General features: G+C 44.9%; 1 protein-coding gene across 6 annotated transcripts in view; it reads right to left on the bottom strand.

Annotated features, from left to right (window-relative positions):
- ankrd26 (ankyrin repeat domain containing 26) overlaps positions 1-23,196 on the bottom strand; it is a 51,927-nt gene that overhangs the window by 15,970 nt on the left and 12,761 nt on the right. For 4 of the 6 annotated variants that reach the window (XM_080761659.1, XM_080761658.1, XM_080761657.1 and 1 more), the window contains exons 8-33: positions 22,600-22,724; positions 20,286-20,322; positions 20,123-20,192; positions 19,960-20,017; positions 19,418-19,617; positions 16,854-17,046; positions 16,280-16,341; positions 16,072-16,168; positions 14,054-14,136; positions 13,621-13,690; positions 13,477-13,521; positions 12,534-12,860; positions 12,150-12,248; positions 11,781-11,863; positions 10,014-11,009; positions 8,641-8,861; positions 7,916-8,083; positions 7,537-7,567; positions 6,608-6,743; positions 6,158-6,371; positions 5,024-5,207; positions 4,229-4,375; positions 3,675-4,137; positions 2,667-2,866; positions 1,045-1,350; positions 264-416 (exon numbers count right to left, since the gene is read on the bottom strand). In XM_080761659.1, the coding sequence (XP_080617785.1) occupies positions 264-416; positions 1,045-1,350; positions 2,667-2,866; positions 3,675-4,137; positions 4,229-4,375; positions 5,024-5,207; positions 6,158-6,371; positions 6,608-6,743; positions 7,537-7,567; positions 7,916-8,083; positions 8,641-8,861; positions 10,014-11,009; positions 11,781-11,863; positions 12,150-12,248; positions 12,534-12,860; positions 13,477-13,521; positions 13,621-13,690; positions 14,054-14,136; positions 16,072-16,168; positions 16,280-16,341; positions 16,854-17,046; positions 19,418-19,617; positions 19,960-20,017; positions 20,123-20,192; positions 20,286-20,322; positions 22,600-22,724 (4,768 nt within the window). The remainder of the gene's footprint in view (positions 1-263; positions 417-1,044; positions 1,351-2,666; positions 2,867-3,674; positions 4,138-4,228; positions 4,376-5,023; positions 5,208-6,157; positions 6,372-6,607; positions 6,744-7,536; positions 7,568-7,915; positions 8,084-8,640; positions 8,862-10,013; positions 11,010-11,780; positions 11,864-12,149; positions 12,249-12,533; positions 12,861-13,476; positions 13,522-13,620; positions 13,691-14,053; positions 14,137-16,071; positions 16,169-16,279; positions 16,342-16,853; positions 17,047-19,417; positions 19,618-19,959; positions 20,018-20,122; positions 20,193-20,285; positions 20,323-22,599; positions 22,725-23,196) is intronic. The other 2 variants (XM_080761661.1, XM_080761662.1) reach the window with 2 other exon arrangements.

Below are 23,196 nucleotides of genomic sequence, written 5' to 3'. Positions count from 1 at the left end.
ATGCTCACGGACAGAATAAAGTGCAAAAGCACACTGCCAGTTCAGCACAGCAGCACGGGGTGGGGGTGGGGGGGGGGGGAGACAATGGACAAAACATGTATGGATTGTGTGTCAAACCTCTCTCTAAATATGGCGAGCTAGCTAGCCTGAGAAATGTTATAGATCCCCGTTTCAATTTGTTTTGAATATTATGGGAATAATAAACATAGCAAACAAACCGCTCCCCGCCCCCCACCCCCCACCCCGTCCGTGCGTCCCTGTACCTTGTCCTTCAGTCTGTCCAGGTCTTTGAGCAGCCGGATCTTCTCGTCTTCCAGGTCATTGCGGTAGCGCGTGTTCACCTCCAGGGACGCTTCGCTCATAGCCAGCTTCTTCAGAGAGTCAGCCAGGTCCTGCTCCAGCTGTCTCACACGGCTCTGTGCACACACGCACACATCGAGAAAACAGCAGGGGCAACACAAACATATCTTGTGTGAGGCAGGCAACCAAATGGTCAGCGGGGCCCCTGGATGTAGTGAGTGTAGAAATGGAACCAAATCCACAGTTAAATTAACAGTGTCGATTGGGATCCAAGAGATTTTTAAACATTTGATCAAAAAAGGGAGTCCGAGGGGCTATTACATATCAAACTGCAACAGTGAAAGCCAGAGTGAGGTGATGAGAAAGTTACTCTGTATTTGTGTTGTGACAATCAAATGTGAATGATTGCTTTATTGATTGATTGGTGGGTCCTCAAACCAACATACAGTATAAGTGTATACAGGGTATATCTGCACATTTCAAGTGACAACACCAAATTGGGCAAATTCCCAAACATTACGTAAACAAGAGGCAAACATCGTGAAAATAGCCAGCCAAAATAGCCAGCTCCCAGCATGCGCTGTGAGCTGGTGTAGATCATGTATTTTCACAATATTTATCTGTAGTGGTGGGGTGTCCCCAGTTCAGGGTGTGGAGTCACTATGTATCTGTAGTGGTGTAGGGGTGTCCCCAGTCCCTGCAGTTCAAAATAATGTATGTTTCTCTATGGACCCAGCTGCGTACCTCCCGGTCGTTCTTCTCCTCCTCCAGCTTGTAGACGTGGTCTCGGAGGTCGGCCGCCTTGCCGGCCAGCTCCTTGCTCCTCTCCTCCACCAGCTGCACCCGCTCCTCGGCGTCGGCACGCAGCTTGTCCAGGATGTCGCTGAAGCACTCCTGGGCGTCCGTCACGGCGCGCTCCTTGGCCACGCCTTTGTTCTGGGCCTCCTCCAGCTGCTGGCGCATCAGCATGGCCTCGCTCTGGGCCTGGGCCAGGCGCTCCTGTGTGGCCTCCTGGCGCGCTCCCGTCCGACTGGCCACGTCCCTCTCCGACTGCGGAAGGTACAGCAAACTGTTGATTTCGCCGACTTAAAACTATGCCGAAAAATGTTCCGTCGACTACCTTTTATACGCTGACGAAAACTACACACAAAATGTGCTGCCAAACTCAACACTGGTAGAGCAGGTCCTACAGTCGCCAGGTCGCAATTATTTTGAGATAATTTTGATTGTTTTAGAATCGTTACTTGCATTACTCTCTAGGGCAGTCAATCTAAGCTAAAAAGGGAGTGACCCAAAATAAATTGTGATCGGCCAAAGCCGTTTTCATGAGGTCATCACATTTGGGCTAGTGTCTATGGCCAAATTTAGCCCAAGGAGTGTTTTTCGTGCAAAACTAATGCTTGGAATGGATTCAGAATAATGAATAACCGCTAGTTTGACATGTTACTACTTAAAGCATAATTCAAATTGGAAATGTTTGCCTTATATAGGTTTTCAATGGTACCCCAACGACGGTTCAACCCCTGAATTTACCATAATCCACAATTTATATAATAATAATCCATGTTTAATATGTTATTTGGATGACTATTGCCATTTCTTTTGGGTCAAATCATAGATTGACTGGCTTAATATACTGTAGTCTCGCATGGCCAGGCCAACCACAACTTTCAATGCCTCCGATCATACAGTTTGGAGAACGGAAGCTCTGATCATGAGCAAGTGATAAAGCGGAAGTGAAGCCTCCTCCACACTTCCGTTTCGTCTTTACAGTCGCACAAATGTATCCTAATAATAAATAGAAATCATCTAAGCATATGTAGCTTGCTGCTTAGCAACATTAAAAAACATTAAATGTGAAGATATTTTAAGTGATTTTTTTTTGTGAATGGAAATACCAGCTCCTTAATCCTTACTCAGATTTTGGGAGCTGTAGTTCCAGACTCTATAGTAGTAGTAATAGGTAGGTCGGGAGTGGCTTATTGTCGGTAACAGCCGGTAACACGCAGGAGTCTATCCCCGTTACAATGCGCTAGACCCCTGGGAGATGGATTGCTGAGGTGGAGCGTCACACATACCATCAGCTCCCAGTACTTCCCGCTCGACTTGCTGCACCAAGCCTTGCTACTCAGTGTTGAGTAGTGGTGAGTTGGTGGTGCCCAGGATCGAACCCATGAGCTTGTGATCCAAAGGCGAGAGCTCTACCGACTGAGCTACCCGGACACTTACACAGTATTTTACTTTTCTAGTATTTCTTCATGCCATTACTGAAAGAATAATGGAATTTTGTTTTTCACTCATGAACAAAAATGTGTTCCCAAACCAGTGTTTGGGAACCAGTGCACTGCTGCATCACAGCCCTCTACCTGCAGGGCCGTCTCCATCTCCTTGGCGCGTGCAGCCACCTGGTCCTTCTCGCGCTGCAGGGCCTCCAGCAGCAGGGCCTTTTCGGTCAGCTGCAGTGTGGCGCGGTGCACCTCGTTCTCCAGGCTGTTGGCGCGCGCCTCTGACTTGGAGAGCTTCAGCGAGAGGCTGTTGACCGTATCTCGCTGACCGGCTGCGTCGCCTATAGCAAAGAACACGGAAAGAACATTTAGAGAGCCAGAATGGTGTCCTAGACCTAGGCCACCATTTATCAATGTTTTCACCTAGAATTTGTCAGAAAGTGCTAAATGTTCGAATCGATTCCTGAAATCCCTAAATTCCCTGCAAGATAGCCCACTCTGCATTGGATTCTTCCTTGGGGTTCTCTTGGGGTACCTCTTGATCCCAACTTTAAAGATAAGGAATTTATTAGTCTTTGTTTCATGGTTGTTTGTACATAATTATTGTTGTTCTGTTTCAAGGTGGACCACAATAGAAAGCTTGGGTGTTTTGTGTATAAACCACGTTGGCGTTTTCCTAAATCGTGACATTGTTGTGATTTTTTTCCAAACTGCCGTTCTATCCATTTATAATTTGGAAAAACTAAATCAATTAAAGTTACCATTTGAGAACAGTTCGCCACAATTTAATTTATTTAACCACTGAAGCCTTGAACACAAGCATCCATATTCTGGGCCGAACATCAGCCATAGCTTATAGCTTATACGTACCGGTAGCTTATAGCTTATAGCTTATAACGTGTCACAACGTGACACGTTGTACGATTATAGATCGGCTATTTTTGGCAAAGATATTTCGTGTAGAGCGAAAACTTCAGGTGCCCGAGTACAGTCAACAAGATAGGATTGGTTAAAAGTGGTTAAAAATAGCAGCTTGCGTTGTATCGATCTAGATTCTAGAAGCTAACCAACAAATAAAATCCTAATTAAACAGGGTTGATAAATACTGGCTATAAACGTTTCCATCACTTCATCCCGCTGTTTGCTCACCAGTGTGCTTGTCTTTAATCCGCTGGTGTTCCTCCTTCTCTCTCAGCAGGCCTTTCTCTGCGTCTGTCCGCGCCGCCTGGCAACGCTCCGCCTCCTGCAGAGCGCCGGTCAGGCGGTTCCGCATGGACTCCAGCTCCGTCTCCAGCGTTTCGCGGGTCTGCCGCTCGTGCTCCAGGCGAGCGGCGGTCGCCGCGGCGTCGTTCTTGAGCGCCGTCAGCTGCCCGTTGTACTGGAAGACGGTCTGCGCCAGGGCCTCCTCGTTGAGCTTCAGGTCGCGGCGCGAGTCCTCCAGACGCTCCTTGGCGGCCTCGCTTTCCTCGGCCAGGCGGCTCTCTTCCATGGCGCCGTTGGCGCGGCAGCGCTCCAGCTCCAGACGCAGGAGGCCCAGCTCCTCCTGCAGCGAGGAGTTCTGCTGGAGCAGCTCCTTCTCCCGGTCACTGGCCTCGGTCAGCTGAGACAAGGCCTGAGGACAAGACCGGGAAACAACGTTACTGGCCTCGGTCAGCTGAGACAAGGCCTGAGACCTGGTCTAGAGTAATGAAACTTGAGGTCACCTCATTGCTTCTGCTGACGTTCCTGCGGTTCTCCTCCTCGATCTCCTGCTGCTTGCGGAGGTGCGTGCTGAGCAGGTTCTCCTGCATGGTGCGTGCACTGCGCTCCTGGGCCAGCAGCCTCTGGCTCTCACTGCGGTCCTCCTCCAGCTGAGCACAAACAAGCACAAGGTCAGAAGAGACCGATGTGGGATTCCCCTCTTTAAAACCCATTAAGACCTGGCTGGATCGCGTCTGTGTCAGCTTAGCGTTTCGTTTAACCACTTTAACCATAATTTCATAGTTTAGCCGTTGAAAAATAGCAGATTTTCTGTGCTTCTTCATTATTATAATTTTTATTTATGGAATTTCTTAGATTAGTTTGTTGTTTTTAAAATGTGTAACATTTTAATACATTTAAAATATATGTAAAAAAGAAAAGAAAAAAATAAATGACAGTGCTGTAAGTGTCTAGTGCAGTGGAAACCCGTTTCATGTCTCATGTCTAGTGCAGTGGAAACCTGTTTCATGTCTAGTGCAGTGGAAACCTGTTTCATGTCTAGTGCAGTGGAAACCTGTTTCATGTCTCATGTCTAGTGCAGTGGAAACCTGTTTCATGTCTAGTGCAGTGGAAACCTGTTTCATGTCTAGTGCAGTGGAAACCTGTTTCATGTCTCATGTCTAGTGCAGTGGAAACCTGTTTCATGTCTAGTGCAGTGGAAACCTGTTTCATGTCTAGTGCAGTGGAAACCTGTTTCATGTCTCATGTCTAGTGCAGTGGAAACCTGTTTCATGTCTCATGTCTAGTGCAGTGGAAACCTGTTTCATGTTGTTGTGCAGCGTCCTCATGTCCAGCTCCATGTTGCGCAGGGTGAGCTCCACACGCTGCTTCTCCTCCACCTCCAGCTGCTGCTGCTCCTCCATCCGCTTCAGCTTCTCCCGCAGGCTGTTGTACATCATGGAGGCGTTGCGGTGGTTCTCCTGCTCCTGCTTCAGCTGATATCTACACCACCACACGTGGAAACAAACACGGAGAACAGTTCCAAATGGCCAGACTAGAAAAGTGAGCTCCTTCTACATTTTTGGAAGCCAGTCACTGGTCAGACAAAATTGTAAAATCGGTAATTTTTTCTACTTTTATTGTATGACGAAGTAAGGCATTAATGTAGGGAAAAAATATAGAAATATATATAACAGTAATATATATGCAATGACATACTGTATATCGTCGCTGTCGGACCGAAACCTCTTAACTCCATATTCAAAACTGTAAATTAACGCCCTGTAGTACTTGATCATACGAGTAAGACGCGCGAACGCGGGAAGCGAACGCAGATCGTAAATTGCAATAACAATTAGAATAAATTGTGTCCATATATGGGCACAAAAGGGGCCAGGTCCACAACAAACAAATCACTGGCCCCTTTTGTGCCCATATATGGAGCTGAGTGGACCTGGCCCCTTTTGTGCCCATATATGGAGCTGAGTGATTGCTGATGCAACACACTCCATATTTGGATAGCGGGACAGACACGCAGACAGACAGACAGACAGACAGACAGACAGACAGACAGACAGACAGACAGACAGACAGACAGACAGACAGACAGACAGACAGACAGACAGACAGACAGACAGACAGACAGACACGCAGACAGACAGACAGACAGACACACACACACACACACACACACACACACACACACACACACACACACACACACAGACATGATCTGCTAGGTCTCATAGTAAGTGCTCACTGCGTTCGCAATCAGAGTGTCATACAAAAGCATCAAAAGTAGAAGATCCACAAGGCTTTGCGAAGCGACGTGTTCTCAGCTCGTCCATCTTTTGCCGTTTTTCAATTTTAAGACAGAAAAGTAACAGTTTTGGATGTATGAGGTTTCCACCCAACAGAGACGATGCATTATATAATAATATTGACTGTATTACTTGAGATTATTGACGTCGGTCCTCAGCTCCAGTTGGTGGCGCTCCAGAGCAGACTTGTCCTCTTTGACGTCCTCCATGGCAGACTTCAGCTCGGACCTCTCCATCTCCAGCTGTCTCACCTTGTCCGTCAGGTGACCGTGGCGGCTCCTGGCCTTCTGGATGGAGCGCTCATACTCCAGGAACATGTTCTGCAGCTTCACCATGCTCCTCGAGTCTGATGGGACACACAACGTGTGGGAGAGTTAAGCGCCATTCATACTTTGTCTCCAGTGTTAGAAATAGCCGACCCACCCAGCTCACGACAGAGTGCACAGTCAGGGACAGCAGGGTGAAAGTCATAACTCAGGACACATCAGCTGCATAATAACGAGGCCGATATCGCCCCCAAAAGTACAAACAATGGCTGACATATCGGCCAGACGGCTATATCGGCCTAGCTCTAGTCGGTACCTAAAGTGGTGGAGTCCAGCTGCTGGACAAGCAGGGAGGCATGATGATAGCCTGAGGTGGGGGAGTCATCTGTGGCCGTGTCTGATGACTGAGTGAGCTCATCGAAGTCCTCTGCCAGCTCCATGTCGCCAGGATTCTGAATGAATGCAGACAAAATATTATTATTACCCCCATTGTTTTATTGAGGTACAGTATCAGTTAGTGAAAACAAATGCTGTAGGCTCCCTCTGTGCTGATCCCAAGTGACCAGGAGGTGGCCTACTGTTCCAGTCCAGTGTCCCATACCTTAGTTTGATAGACTCAGCAGCAGATTTCAATGTGACCTCAAATGACACCTTTGTGTGAAAGGAGAGGACACTGGAGCAGCACGGACATTTTAAGCCTTTTTATTAGTAGTATACAACATGACTAACGTTTCGACCTATATTTCCAGTCGTTCAAATCTGCTGCTGAATCAATCAAAATGAAGCTATGAAACTCTGAGCCGTAGTATGGTAGGCCACCTTCTGGAAACATGAGACTACAGTTTATGCACAGAGACCATTACATTAACCACTTAATCCATTATGTAACCCCCTTTGATGTTTTAACCATTATGTTATAATATTGAAAAATAGCAGATCTACAAGCTCATAGCACGGCACTCGATGCGATGCTATGAGCTTGTATATCTGCCATTTCTTTTAAATTGTGAAAATGTGGCGTAAATCTTTTAATGTATATTCTTTCAGAGCGAACGTTTTTAACTCAAATCTTTGCTTCTGGGGGCGTCCCTGGAACGACATATTTTCAGATGGGGGTCGGCGGCCATTATAATTTCTGGGGTGAGAACCACTGATATAGAAACATGGGATTTTCAGAAAACTGATTCAGAAGATTTGTTTTTAATCGTCCTGAGGTCTAAAATCCGTATACTTTGTTCACCTTACCTCGTCTCTCCCTTTGGCTGCAGATAGAGACCTGGGACAGACAAAAACAGGGTAAAATGACAAGGGATTATTTGGAGGAGAAAAAAAACGATGTCATCACACGGTTTATTTCTCAAGCATACAGTAGGATGCTTTTAAGAGGTGAGGACTCGACTGTGTTCAAGAGGCCGTGTGTGATGTGGTATAATGAAGTATACAATTCCATTCCGGGCTGGTTAGTCATGCAACTAGACTGAGGGTTAACCAGGTGAAAGAGAGAGAGAGAGAGAGAGAGAGAGGTGAAAGATTTTCCAGATTATTTCCCCCCACCATCGACGGCAGAAGTGTGATGTGGCGAGGGACAAGGAAAAAGGCGGCGTTGTTATACAGCATAGAATACCTTCCTTCATCGTCCGACACTTCGCTTAAAGTGCTATCGTCAAACACGGACAGAGGGTCTCCGTTAATGTGGACCGAGGTCTGAGGGGCTGTGCGGCGGCGCCGCGCCCCTCGGGTCCCCTCTACCTGCCGGGGTGGGACATGAGGCTGGCCTGGGGTTCTGCCGCCACTAAGGAAAGCAATAAACCTATTGGTGAATGACTGGTAACACCCCCATGACATGATAACACTTAACAGCTGCATGCTCTTTGCTCTGGGCATCATCTCTCAGATCGGGGTTTAAGTCCTCCTCTTAACTATCCTGCAACAAGTATGTTTGTATGTATGAACAATGATATGCGTGCACAACAGTTGAAAATGTTTTTACATTTTAAACAACACAAATCAGTGTATAGGGGGATCGCTGGCACAAACAATTTTCAGCTAAATACATATTCATTTGCGGATCCTTCAAAGGAAAGAGTTTGAGCACCACTGCTGAATAGAATGCACTGTACACTACACCAAGGTTATGTTTTTTTACTCCAAACACACATGGTCTCTGTCGACAAGCTCAAAATGCTTGTGGATCTGCTACTGTTGATGCTTTTGTGTGACACTGTAGTATGATCAAGTAGTTTTCGGAAAAAAACAAGAAAAGTTAGAATTTGGAGATAAGAGGTATCTGGCCGACAGCAACGATATTCTTCTCTAATGCACAGACGAAGAAAACAGAAAAGTGCATACCTCTTTGGATTTCTAGTTGCCAGTATTTTGGCATTACTGTCAGTGGCAGTGAGCTGCTGTTCCATTTCAGTTGCTCCATCTCCTCCAGACGCACAGCCTTCTGTTTGTCTTGAGACGGTCTCAGGTTTCTCTGCTTCCAGTCCTTCCTCTTTTGGTCCAAAATCCCAGAAAGCACTGGGCTTTTGCGCCTCCGTTTTGGGTTTAGTCCTCTCTTTGCCGGCCTTAAAAGACAAGGGTAAATGTTTAATGATGAGCATGATCAGGGCCAGAGTGAAGCAGGTCGCGGCCAGCCTTTAAAAATGCAATTTGGAGCAGGTACGTGTACGCATTGCCATGCATAATTCAGCGTGTAACCCCTCCTTCGGGAGACCTAACACCTAACTGTGGTTACACCATGTAATACGGTAGTCAGAGCTAATTACAATGAAGCGTTGTTTCTTTGGTCAACTTGCATTCCATCAGTATGTTCCAGTTGGATTCCCCAAATCCTACTTGTGAACAGTGCCCTGAAACTGTCAAAGAATTGGACACTGGCTAAAGATTGCTGACTCTTGTTGTTTGTTTGAGCTTCATGTCATAATCCTACTCTCAGTTCACAACCATAACATATCCCCTGAATTTCACCCTGGACATTGTCAAAGTCATGCATGACTAAAATCTGAAACCGTCACATTCAGGTTATTCCTAGGAAAACACTGGTGCTGGAAAACATTGAAAAGGCTGGCCAAAAGTTAAGTTGAATTATTCTTTTAAGTATATGGATGGTATGTTGTATAAGCAAATTATTCACATGAAGGATGACATCAAACAGCATGCAGGAAAAAATAAAAATAATTGCCAATGACACATAATTCACAAAACTTCTTTTCACAGAAAAGAAGAGCATCGTTTGCCACACCCACTTCACAGCACGCCATCTAGATTCTAGATGGAAGCAATCCACAATGTTAAGTGACATGCAAACTTCATGCATGAAGAAACACAAAAAGGCACAAGTACGGGAGTAGAAGAGGGCCTCTGATATGTGGAACATATCTATAACACATGTTATAGATAAGGAGGACAAACGGCTTGTTGTTAGTGATGTCAGGGAACTATTAAAGTGACACGTTAGTTCTGAGAAAAGGTGATGAAATGTCAATTAATGGCAATGCGAGCTACATAGACAAACCCTAGAAACATGCAAGGATATCTTTTCTATGTTAAATAACACACAGGAACAGACTGAAGTTATGATCTGTGACCATGGTTTTGGGGCTTTTCTCACAACTCTCACAACAAGTGAAGATAATGAAATGAAATGGGGGGGGAAAGATGAAGAAAGAGAGGCTCTCTAGGACGGACTATGGGAGGGAGTGACGGCCATCCTCTACCTCGCTCTGGAGTTGGGCCTTCTCTTTCTCCAAGTCCAGCAGCACAACCTTCAGCATCCCTACCTCCTGCTTGAACCTCTGCATGTCCTCTTCCAGCTCTTCATCAGAGACACCGAGGTTAGCTGCTGAACGCATGCCAACTGACTGAACTGAATAAGGTTGAGAGTCAACCATCTCTTGGGGATTCTCTTCCAAACCAGCGGGGCTCTGCTCCTCCTCGCCTTCATCTGGAAGTGTATAGTTGTCCTCCATGGTAGACTCTGGTTGTGAGCACTGGAGTGGCTCAGCTTTGGTCTCATCTTTCAAAGGCGAATCAAGGTCAATGTCTTCAGACATAATGTGCTCGGCAAGACCGCAGGCAAAAGCCTCAGCATCATTATTCATGTCGCTGTCCGCAGAGCCAAGCCCTGCTGAGAGTTGTGGAGAAGGAGACATTCTTGCACCGTCGCTGGTCAGATTAATATCTTCAGCCTTGCTGCCCTCATTGCCTGGAAGCACTGACTCCTGGCTCTGCTCCTCAAACTGGGAGTTTTCAGCAGATTCGGTTTGGGAGTCCTCTAAGCCCGACTCCCTCTGCTCGGGTATGGTGAGCAAAGCCGTGCTCCTCGCCCTGGCTGTGGGACGCACGATGGGTTCGCCTTCCTCTTCGTCGCTCGATGTTTCTTCGGCGTGAGGAGATTCGTCCATGGCCTGCTCTTCTTCTGCACCGTCTTCCGGGGAACACCTGTGAGACTCGGGCAACTCTCCGAACCTCTCCTTCAGTTCTGCGGTCACGTTCTTGTAGGTGGTTTTGACCTCCCGTTTCTCCACCTCAACCCATAGCTTCTCGTAACGTTTCTCCCATGGGAACTCCTCCTGATTGGAATCAGATTCATCGACCGCCTTGGGCCTAGCTTCCTCAATCACCTCTTTCTTGTTTTTTCCACTTTCAGGCCCCCCGCGGCCAGAGGACGTATTTGAATCTAACTCATATGTATCTGAGGCATCATCCCTCTCCTTTGATAGCATGACAGACAAAGAAATACAATTAACGGGGACTTGACAAAAATAAAAGACACAAACCAGGCATTGATGTTACATGTTAACACACAGGGATTACAGTATGGCATTGGCAAGATTCATCCGGATGTGGAAGCTTGTTAGTATGTGTTAGAATTCCTTTCCTTCCATCACAATTACTGCATTACATTTTCAAAGTAATATCTTGTGATAAGAGGGAAAGATTTATCCCTTTATTTCTGCCTTCATTTAGGTTCAATCTGTGTATGCTAATGCAGGGAGTCATTTATCATATCTATAGTGGTAGTATCTAGGCTACAACACTGAAATCGTCAACCTTGACTCCAGTAGGACTAAAGAGCAATACATGCTCCTTCCGAAGTTTTCAGAAAGGGAGGTGATAGAACTACAAATTGATGCCATTCAGAACTTCTGATGGGCGGTCTCAGACCATTTTCTTGGAACTCGTGCACCTGAGTTTGCACTCAAACTTGTTCAGAAATCCTTTCTGACATCGGAACGAGCATGTATTTGACCTTAACTCAAAGACAATCTTAGGGTCTGCAATAAAGTTAAAAAAACAACAACAAAAAACAAAACATTGTTAAGTACCGGTAGATGAACTGACTGGAGCACCTATTAATTCAATGGACTGACTATTGCTACACGTGGGAGACCATAAGAACATTGTACGCATGGATGAAAACAATGACAATGAGAAATGAGGTAGGATGGATGTGAACAGGGCTTTCAATGACAGTGACCTACCTCTGGTGTGTGTTCCTCCGCCTGTAGAATGATCTCCCGGTCTCTGGCCACAGGTGATGGCTCGTGCACAGCGTGTGGGGAATCTGCAGGTAGAGAACACACAGGTGAAGGCTCGTGCACAGGGTGAGAACACAACACATGATAATAGGAATGGGGCCGATATTCCATAATACTTGCCATTCACTTAGGATAGAATGATTTGTAAAACTAGATCTTTAAAGCTATAGTTATAGTCATTGGTGTGAACAGCCCTTTACTCCCCCACTCCTCAATAATACTATATTGCGATATTCTGGCGCAACTACATAGCTAGCAATATTATATTTTCTACATGGCCGAGCATAGAGCACATACAGTCTAGCTTATTACCCGAGATCACCACCTGAGACTCGCTTATATGTGGCAGTTGATTGCAAGTCTTTGCCGGACGGGGAGGGGAGGACGTACTGTCTGAATCCCAATCAGAGTCTGAAAAGACAAGCACAGAGGGAAATTAAACACCATCAGTGTTACATTTGTAAAGAATAAATCAGGGTAAAGGGACATACAGTGTTGGCTATCAGCAGTAAAAAAAACGTGTTTTGACCAGAAATGCCATCTGGGACAAGGAATAGGAAATCGATCGAAAGAAACAGATACATTGGGTGCGGGTGCGTGCGCAGTTCAAGATGGCGCACTCCATCGCTGTTGACAACATCACCTAGCAACCCAGTGCTAATCAGTGGAAATGATAAGGTCGCACAAGGTCCTTACCCTCTTCGCTCTCTGGTTTCTGAGGCGCCATCTTCCTGGCACGGGGCTGGGGATTGGGTAAGGCCCGAGTCGGGGACGGGGACGGGGAGGCGAGGGACCTCGGACCGGCCAGTGGCAGTGGTGTCAACGTTTGGCCTGACCCGTGAAGCGCAGGTGGCGCTGCCACTGCGGTGGCCGCCACCTCCTCCTGCTCCTGACCAGACGGCAGTGGCACTGGGGAAGGGCTGGAGGACTCTGGCAGCTCCTCCACCCCAGGAGAGGAAGCTGTCCTGCGGCCAGGGAGCGTCCTCCTACTGGTGGTGCTGGCCGAGTCCCAGTCTGAGGCATCTGGTACCAGTAACATGATAGAAACCATTGGAGACCAAGCGTGCCTAACTATCAGTGGTGAAATGTAACTTAAGTACTGCACTTAAAAGCTGCACTATGAAACTTTCCTGTTCTACCTCGGATTTGAACCCGGCCTCCTGCATGCATGCACAAGTGCTGTACATTTTGCCACTAAGCTATAGTCTGCTTACTCAGAGGAGAAATTACATCAGGTTCAAAGCTAATCAGAAACAGGATTGGGTCAAAAGGTCATATCAAACCAGACACACAGTATAGGATCTAAATATCAATAGAAGAGCAAATACAACCACCCTTAACATACTGTACCATACAGATTGGACAAAATAAAAAGGTTATAGTACAGCTTTAAGTAAAAGAAAAAGAAATGGGAGTACTTCATCCACCACTGTGTCTATGCTACCTAGTGACTTTAGGAGGCTTTAGGGAACAACTACAACTAGTGTGTTTCACGTAGACACTGACCTGCTTTGTGAGCTTCATAAAAGTACGAAGAAAGAAAAACATTTATATTCAGGGTAGCCTACTTAATAAGATTCACTGCATGTATGATTCGTATGATCTGTACACAGAAAGTGAATTAAATGAATCCTCTTACCTTCCAGATCATCAACATCGCCCAGACCAAGCTCTTCCATTAAGTCTATCAAGCAGAATTAAGTAAAATATTAAGGGTAAATCGAGTCAGCAATGTATTATATAATTTCATTCAGGAAGGCTATACAACTTAACGTAGGTCTACCTGTCTTTCCATTACTGGTTCCTTTCAGTTTGCTCAGAACAGATAGTGGCTCCCATTTTGCTTTCTCAGTCTGGCAGAGAGGATGAGTATTTATATTTAGGGATGCAATTGGATAATCAAACTAGCCGATTTAATCAATCACAAATAAATAATTTAATTTAATAGTCATCGATTAAAAAAAAAGAGCCAAAAATAGCCAATCTACAAATCACAGCATATCCCGCCTAGTGAGCTTGTAAATCTCCAGTTTCATGCAACACTGTTGTATAAGTATAAAATAGGGCTAATTTTGTTTAATAAACATGTGTAAAAATATATTTAAAAAAAGGTAATGGATAGAATAATCACCAACAAGATCATTGATAGTTGCAGCTCTAGTTACATCTTCAAGGAAAACAGCATTTTCCTACATTCATTAATTTGATGAACTTACCTCTTTCGGTGACACATGTTGGTCATTAATGTCACCATCATTGCCACTGCTGTCACTGTCCCCGCCAACATCATCTTTAACAACTGAAAGGAGAAAAAAAAACGGGTAATCAAAAACAAAACAAAAACGTGTGTGTGTGTGTGTGTGTGTGTGTGTGCGCGTGTGTTTGTGTGCGCGTGTGTGTGTACGGCACAAGAAGCACCACTGGACAGAATGGAAGAATGTTTAGCTCTTTTCCACTACAAGTAAGTGAACCGTACAGTGCTGTGAAACGTATTTCACAGGTTGTGTATTTGTTTCAGGGAACCTCAAACACAGAGATTATACTTTCAATGTATTTTCTAAAATAGCTCAAATAGCCGATCTACAAGCTCACAATGTGTCGTATTGCGACAAGTTGTGCACTTGTTGACCGGCTGTTTCCATGACATAAGTAGTAAAGTACCGCCCCTTCACTGGTGGTTGGTCCAACTTGGTTGTGGTTATTATAATAGAAACGTATGCAAAGAAAACCATCACAGAACTTCACAGGTTCTGGAAGGTTTCAGGTTCTGGAAGGTTCTGGGTTAAGTACCCTATAATATAATGGGAAAGAGCCAAGTGGATTAGTTTGCACAGCATGCTATTCCATGAAGCCAGGTCACTGCAAGTAGCGTGTCCATGCAGTTGAGCGTGTGGTTAATGAGCGTGCCATGAAGGTGTGTGATTAGGCAATGAACACCAGTTACGGTTCTGTTCATTCTAGTCTCAGCCTGCATAATTATGGCATCTACATTTCAAAACGAGGCTACAATATGAAAAAGGGGTTTGCTAAACAAAAGAAAAAAGGCCCTGGATGACATCTACACAAGAATGCTACAAATGTAATTTGATGTCACATGGGCGGACCACATCAGAGAGAATGTAATTTGATGTCACATGGGCGGACCACATCAGAGAGAATGTAATTTGATGTCACATGGGCGGACCACATCAGAAACGTGGACCTGTTAGACAGGAGGGTGTGAAGGGCAGCGATCCAGGAGTCCTGAGTTTTAGTGTTGGCTAGTCTGCACTCTGCACCCTCGCATTATCTTAGCATTTTGTTTATACCTCCTCCATCACCATGTGAATGGGAACAAGGCAATATAACGTGTGCCATAAAGTTATGGAAAATATCAATACAGTATATAGGTTTCAATGCTCGGGTTCAGGGGGGCATGCATTCGCCTACAGTATAATGATCATGATATGATGGTGAGTCCTCTGACATGGTGAACATGCTGCTTTTCAGACAGACATTCCTACCCAGCAGTGCCTGGCAGCCTCTGGGGCTGTCTACACTCCTCCAGGGCTCTAGAACGGCCATCCTATTGCTTCCAGAGCCTCTCACGAAAGAGGGAACATAAAACAGGTCTACAAAGGAGATGATAACATTCTGTTACATATGGGGGACAAGCACGGTTCGTTTGGTGGCGGACACAAGTGCATTCCGATATGCGGCTATAATTGCTATAGTGTGTTTGTTCAATAACAGGTGGTCTACTACTCTACCCGTCTCTCCAGCTATTAGTCAAAAGAAGATGCATTTTCAGGTCAGCATACAATCATGTCAGAGAACAGGATATAGAATAAACAATTGAAATTTGAAGTTACAAAATTCTGGACCAGCTCAGTTCCCCTGTTAATGAACAGTGAGGACGCTGGCGTCGACTGTTCGCCGCTTCACCTCCCAATGTATGAATGAATGAACCATTGTAAGCGCTTTGAGTAGGCACGTAGTGCATAGAAAAGCGCCATAAAAATACAATTCATTATTATTATTATAACAGACACTACATATTCTGATATAAGCTCTATATTCTGATTGAAATCATCGCTATTGAGACTATAAATATCACTTGCAGCGCTGTCAACAATACAATTATTATTATTATTTTAATTTATTAAGGCCATAATGTTTCTGCTGCATGAAATGGAGGCTGAAGCTCTAATGTTGGTCATTAGTTATTTTGTTGGATAAAACAAAGAGGATTTACCTTCTTTATTTTCCTCTTGAACAACAGACATGGGAGATTTGGCAACCGAGCTCTTCTCCGCTTCATGCCGTGACTTCTGGGGACTTTCAGAGCGGGACTGAAAATTAAAAAGATCACGTAAACTCACATGTAAACTGTAAAGAACAACAACGTGAATAACAATGTGTGTGATCTTATAAAGACATGTCATAAATAAATGCCACTGTGCCTCAGAGTCCCATGAGTCCTCCTCTTCCTCTCCCTTCTCAAGACCCAACTCTGACAGGAAATCTGTGGACGACACGTTATGGAGGACTGATTAAAATGTGGACGACACGTTATAGAGGACTGATTAAAATGTTGGTCAAAGACATATCTGTGGAGCATTTGGTAGTTTGCCAATTATTATTGAGGAAGCAATCTGATTGGTTGCTTCAAACGAGCATGATGGAACACCTAATCAAAACACAGAAATCAGCTGCTCTGTTCTCCCAGAGTGCATCTGACTGGGTTGCTAGGCTAGCGAGTTTCTTGGGATTTGTGGTCGTAGTGGCTACATGTGTCATTAACATTTTTTTCTTTCTTCAAATATCTTAGTTTTAAGGGTAACCGTTGTATAATTGCAATATTACATGCGAGTAAAACACACCCTCTCGTGAAATATTGCTTATTACATAATTAATAGAGTGGTCAATACCTTTATTTCATAGTTTATCATAGTTCTCTAGTTTTTGCATTTAAAAATGGCCCATTATGGGGTAAGCCTCATAATTGTATTTCATGATTCACTCCTTAGTCCTTACCCCTTTGCTTGTCTTTGCAGATTTCATTCTCTGGCCCTGGTGTGCTGGTAACGGGCGAGTCTCCATCCTCCTCTTCAAAATGCTCCTTGTCCACTTCATTGTCTCCCTCTTCTTCCTCATCTCTGTAGTTACCTTCCTCGTCCTCGTCCTCCTCGTCCTCCTCCTCCTCGTCATCTTCTGTGGAATCTTCTTTCTGTACAATGAAAAGATGCATTTCATCCACAATGAAGTGGTATACCAAATGCTGTTGCCACTTACACACATGTACAAACACACCACGACTGTTGACTTTATAGAGGCCAAATACCTACAATTCTACATCTGCAGGAGCCACCTAACTACACTACATATCTATACACTAGCTGCCACCTACACAACTTGGTTTACCTGTTTCTCTGCCTCTTTGGTGTTTCTGAACTCTGTCCTTCCCTTGTCCCTGTCCTCTAGCTCAACAGGTGAATCCACGTGAACTTGGTCTATGTCTGTGTGGGGTAACTCCTCATCAGAGGATCCATCACAGTAGGCCTGCTTCACAGCCTCTGTATCGACCATGTCGTCTTTACTGCTTAATGAAACAAAGGCAGTTAATCTAGGCTCGTCCTCATGTGCAGACTCATGCCCTTCATCCTCGTCACCCAGGCATCCATCGGGGGTGTTGTCGGAATCCTCTCCTGCGTCGGGCACTTTGACCAAGCCACTGACCAAATCGTACCGCAGCTTTTGGTCCTGGCTGTCAGAATCCTCTGTCCTTTCCTTATCACTTGCGAGCCCCTTTTCATTCTGCATGTCATCCTCTGACAAATCTTCATCCCCACAGATAACGGACACTGGAACATGGTCATCCTCTCCTTCCTTATCATAGTTTTCAGGTTCAGAGATATCAGAGTCAGCTTCCTTTTGCTCTTTTTTCTGGTGTAACAGAGAAACACCAGTAGTATGTCCATGTTCTGAACTTTCTGCCTGGTGGCGAGACGTTTCATTTTGCGCAGGCTCTTTGTCGTCGTCATCATCATCCCAACTGTTGTCATCTTCTTTCTCTTCTTCTGATTTTCCTTCCTTACTTGCAGGTTTATCAATTGATCCATTACTTCCTACCTTACCGTTGGCGTTTTGACCCTCAGCTTCTTGTGACAGTGCTGGGGAGACATCTTTGTCATTTTCCCAAGAGTCATCGGAAAGTTGCTGTTCTTCGGACAGATTTTGATCTTCTGCTGAAGCCATCAACATAACCCCTTTGATAGTGAAGGCCCCGTCTTTTGGGTTGCTGTCACTTGAAGAAGAATCCCACTGCGTTTCGGATTCAACCACCTTCTGTTTTGTTGGGGATCCATAACTAGACTGAAGGAGCCGCGGTGAGGAGGAAGACATCGGTGTATCGAGTTTTGGATCTGGTTCTGGCAATATGCATTTTGAATGGGGAGTGACTGTTGGGCCTGGCAGCTCCTCTGATCCTTGACCACCCTGTTCAAACGTGTCCTCGTTTCTGTCACTCTTTTCTGTTGTTGAGACGCGGTTGTCATCGTCACTTTCGTCTAATGATGAGCCCCATGATGATCTGCGTTTCCCTGCTTTAGAAATATTGTCATTTAATCCCTCGTCGTCGTCTTTAGGTGTTAAAGAACCGTCTGAAACGTCCTCCCTCTCTCCCCCGGCTATCATGCGGCTTCTCCTGGCGAGTACTGTGGAGCGACCAGAAGCAACCTTTTGATCAACTTCAACGTCATCATCACTGTCATTCCATATCGTATCGACATGGTCTGGTTCATCACTCCCGGAATCAATGCCACGATCATCACCTTCTGGAAGATCGCCATTGCCTTCTTTATCAAAATCTCCTTCGTGAACCTTTCCAAGGCTGTCATCCTCATCGGAAAACTTGGCTTCTACCCTGATGGCTGACACAATGAAGCCATCCTCTAGGTCTAGTGTCATCGGCAAACCTATACTTGAGGTTCCTGCTGTGGTGACGGTTTTGTTAGTCGTGCCCTCTGCGCTCATTGCGTTCTTCTGTGCCTCTACGTCCTCGGCCGTACCCACGAGAGCAGCACCAGCTGCTGTGCAGTCAGACACGTCAGTAGGTTCATCTGTGCCGCCACCGCTAACCTCGACGGTTCCAGCACAGGGGGGCTCTTGTATATGCCTTCCAGTGTTCTTCTCTGGGACAGAGACAGCAGCATTGTCACCCTCCTCTTCCTCACCGTCTTGCTCTTCATCATCATCTTCCTCATCCTCGTCTTCAACATCTTCGTCGTCGTCGTCGTCATCATCTTCGTCATCTTCATCATCCTCTTCATCATCATCCTCCTCCTCTTCATCCTCCTCCTCCTCCTCCTCCTCCTCCTCCTCCTCCTCCTCCTCCTCCTCCTCAGAGTTTTCTGCTTCTGGGCTCCCCTCAGGCGAGTCTGATCTCGTTCTGCTAGTTGAAGGCTGCTGTGAGGTGTCATTGTTACCTTCTGGCTCAGTTCCACCGGAGGCATTGAGGTGCAGGAATAGAAGGAGAGGGAGAAAACACGGAACATGTCACAGACCTTTAAACTGACGTTTTATTAACATGATTATTTTACCTTTCTGGAGCTCTGGAGAAGGGTGTGCGTCATCCGGGGAGGTTCATTGGAAAAGGGAGCAGAAGGGGGAGCTAATGGGTTGTGAGGAGCTTGGCTATCTGGTAAAGCCTTAGGGAAGGACGGGGTTCTCTGGAGGACTCTGTGCTGGCTCTCGGGCGCAGACGCGACACCGCTTGAGGATCTGTCGGGTTGTGTGGAAGCTACAGGAAAGGTAGGGCAAGAGGTTACTACGACCAAAACAACAGTGGTGGACTAAGTTGGATTTTTTAAGTATATGACTTTCACTCTGCTACACTTCAAAATAGAAATGATTTACTTTTGACTCCACTACATTTCCAAGGGATTCTTGGGACCCTTACTTATACTAACATTAACCACTTAACCCAGTTAGTATTTTTGAATTGTTAAAAATGTTAATACAGCGACGCATTGATAAAGAAAAGGTACTGTAATTTGTACTTTTGAATACTTAAGTTTACTTTGTCCACCACTGTCAGACAACCTCAATCTATTAAGGGGGGAGGGAAGGGGGGGACTATTACCAGCATTTTCTCCCTTCTTGGAAGCAATCAGTTTCTTCAAGTTCACTTTCTGTGGTTTCTGAAAAGACAAGGAAGGAAGAATGTGAAGAAATGATGTGTGCATCTGAATCAATCCTTTAGTAACAAATAAATGTTTCTTTTAATCTTATATGTGAACAATCACCTCTGGTGTTAAATCTAATTCGTCATCGTCTCCTGATGATGGCCAATCATCCACGGCACTTTTTGAAGCCCTGAACAGGGAAGAAGGATTTGAGAAGGGAAATTGATTCATGACAACTAACTGAGTGTACGTACCACCAAGAGAAATGTATAGGCCTACTCACCGACTTGCCGACTCAGATTGTGAATTGTCCTCAGTATCTGCAACACAGTACAACGTGTAGTCAAATATTGTGCTTAACGATATTAGCACGGAAATTAAAATTAAAACTCTTAAAATGCTACTAAAAATACTAGAATCACATAATCATTATTTCCGTGGGGCGATAGCGCCTCCTATGCCCAGCTTTCCGGGTTTGTGTAAACACAAACATTGGCTTGTGATTGGCTGATCACCCCATAGCGACGATTTGATTGGCTGAGCAAAGTACATATTGAAGATAAAAGTGAGGGCAGAAAAGTGAAGACGCCAAAAGTGAATGGCCGGAATGACTTTTGTGATGTATGATGATAAGGGCGCCCCTCACGTCCCACAAGTATGATTTTTTTTATACAAATATCCTCAAAAGGACACAATTTGTGTGTCTACTCAGGCGTTTCTGAGCTCCCCAGAAGTTGCTTCAGTGTTTAGATATTTGGCATTATTTTTCAGACTTCCTATAAAAACCCACTGTAACTCCAAACTCCATTTTAACCATGTTGGACTTATTTAAAACACCCATCCTTGGTTCTGGTGAATTATATTGTCCTTCTAGTTAGTTAGTCCTTCTAATGTGTGAGGGGACTGCAGGGCTTAAATCCAAAAACAATCCCAAGACTGATTTGTTTTTTTTTGCAAATCTGCACTGATCTCATTAAATGACCCCTATGAGATCCTCAGGACTGAAATCAGTCCCCAGGACTGAGAACTTTATGCCCTGGGACCGTTAGGCCCTCCTATATTCAGCTATGTAGATTTTTGTCCTAACAAACATTAAATTCCCATTGACAATGAATGGAGAATTTACATCATATGTAGACGAGCAAATTGGCTATTTCTGTGCTACACAAAGAAAACATAGATGATAGATGATAGATGATAAGAGCACCCCTCACTTCACACGGGTGTGATTTTTCAATAACTTTTTCATTCATTCGTTTGTCATTTTGGGGGGAAATGAAAACAATTAAATACAATAAATATTGTCATTAAATTAATGAAAAACAAGTTATAGAAAAAACATGGGACCCCCCACATATTAGTGGAGTTTGAAATTACAATGGGTTCATATAGGAAGGAGGCGGGGCAGCTAAATATCAAATACCTAAAAATACTGAATCAAGCTTAAAACTGGGATGCTCACAATATACTGAGTAGACAACCCCAAATATGTTTGGGGTCGTTTTAAAGACCCCAAAAAAGAATCTGAATATTTTACTCTCGTTTGATATCAATGAAAATGCGTGTGTACACACATCCTATGAATCCGTCGGTTGGATTAGTTATGACGTTCCCACACGTACGGTCTGAATGTGTTAAGAGCTTTAAAAGTTAATAATAAAATCTTAAAATCGAAGGAGTTATAGATGACGTCACACCATGGGAGCCATCGGAGGCTAGCGATGGATGCTAAAAAACAGCTAACGAACGGAAAATAAAATACTATTCATTCTGGATTAATTGACATTAAAGAAACCCGAGATTTCTCATTTTGGCAAAGGAGGATTTTAAGAAATAATCCCGAGACATGGCGGGGGTCTGGCATATTGTATTAAAAGCACGTGCGGGCCACACATCTGTCCACTTATGCTAAGTGTGGGCCACAAACGCTTCCATGACTTTGGAAGTGGACCCTGATCCAGACAAGGTTGGGAAGCACTGAGACACACAATTTGATCCATGCTCTGGATCCAGTCATGCATGAGGGATAAATAACATAATCAAAGTCAGTGATGAACAGGCATCCGATACCAAGTCTGACACAACCACATAGCAATTCTTCAATACCAATGGAATGGGGCTACAACCATTGATTCCTTTGAATAACTACAAAAGCAGTTCCTACAGAAACTGCGTGAGCTCGCTGAAAACCCGCAACGTATATGATGTACAATAGAAAATTCCATAATCCAGTGATGATGGATGGTGACTTATTCACTGCCGCCCCAGGGGGTGCCAGCCTTCCTATGCTCAGCTGTGTGTGTCTGTGTGTACCATGGAAATTATTTGCTGAGCACTGAATGAGATGTGTGATTATGTATGATGGTAAGAGTGCCCCTCACGACTTCTCTTTTTTTACTTTTCACCCATGCCCAAAATAGGGATCGGGTATTGATCGATTGCTTCATAGATCGATAGTTTTTTTTATAATCAAGTAATAGGCTTTTTTCTTTTTTTAAACGCCCTCTGCTGTTTGCATCACGATTTTACTTAATCGATTTACGATAAATCGTTACATGCGATGGAGATCAGTTTGATTAGCTGTAGTTTTCCTATACCGTCTTTGTCAGTGGCTGGTCCTCCCAGAGAGAAGGCTGCTTCACTTCCACGCAGAGGACTTCTGCTGGGAAGCTGATGAGACGGGGACAGCTTGGTGCCGTGCTCAATGATGAGGAGTGAACACCTGAGACAGAGACACAACATTGAACACTAAAATAACTGTCTGAGACTCTGAGCATCCCCCCAGCAGCACAGCATTGTTCAAACTTCCCTCTGCCAAACAAAAAAAAAGACCATTGACCGGGTCTGGCACTATATCAATTTGAAAAAGCCCAATCGATGATCAACCCTTCTGGTGGGGTTGTCCAAATACCTGGTTGAGGACTGCCATGGTAATACTTGGAATTTAAACCTTTCTGAATATAAAAATTGTATCGATTTGGTGTCTTATGGGTGACGGCAGGGATTGTGGGTGCCTGGGTGGTACAACCACGTACGACCACACCACTGCGCAGGCTCAGAGATTGGGGTTAGGGATGACCATATTTGGGGGCATCAAGTTCCCCATCTGATGATGTTGGTACTCAGGAATGGAAGTTATGGCACTCTTTGCCTAATTGCATATCAAACTGGGGGTCCTTTAAAAGAAAAAAGTT

This window comes from Protomyctophum bolini (assembly GCF_963924005.1).
Source record: "Protomyctophum bolini genome assembly, chromosome: 4".
NCBI lineage: Eukaryota > Metazoa > Chordata > Actinopteri > Myctophiformes > Myctophidae > Protomyctophum > Protomyctophum bolini.
The sequence above is the reverse complement of the archived record's forward strand: the minus strand, read 5'-3'. Positions and strand labels throughout refer to the sequence as shown.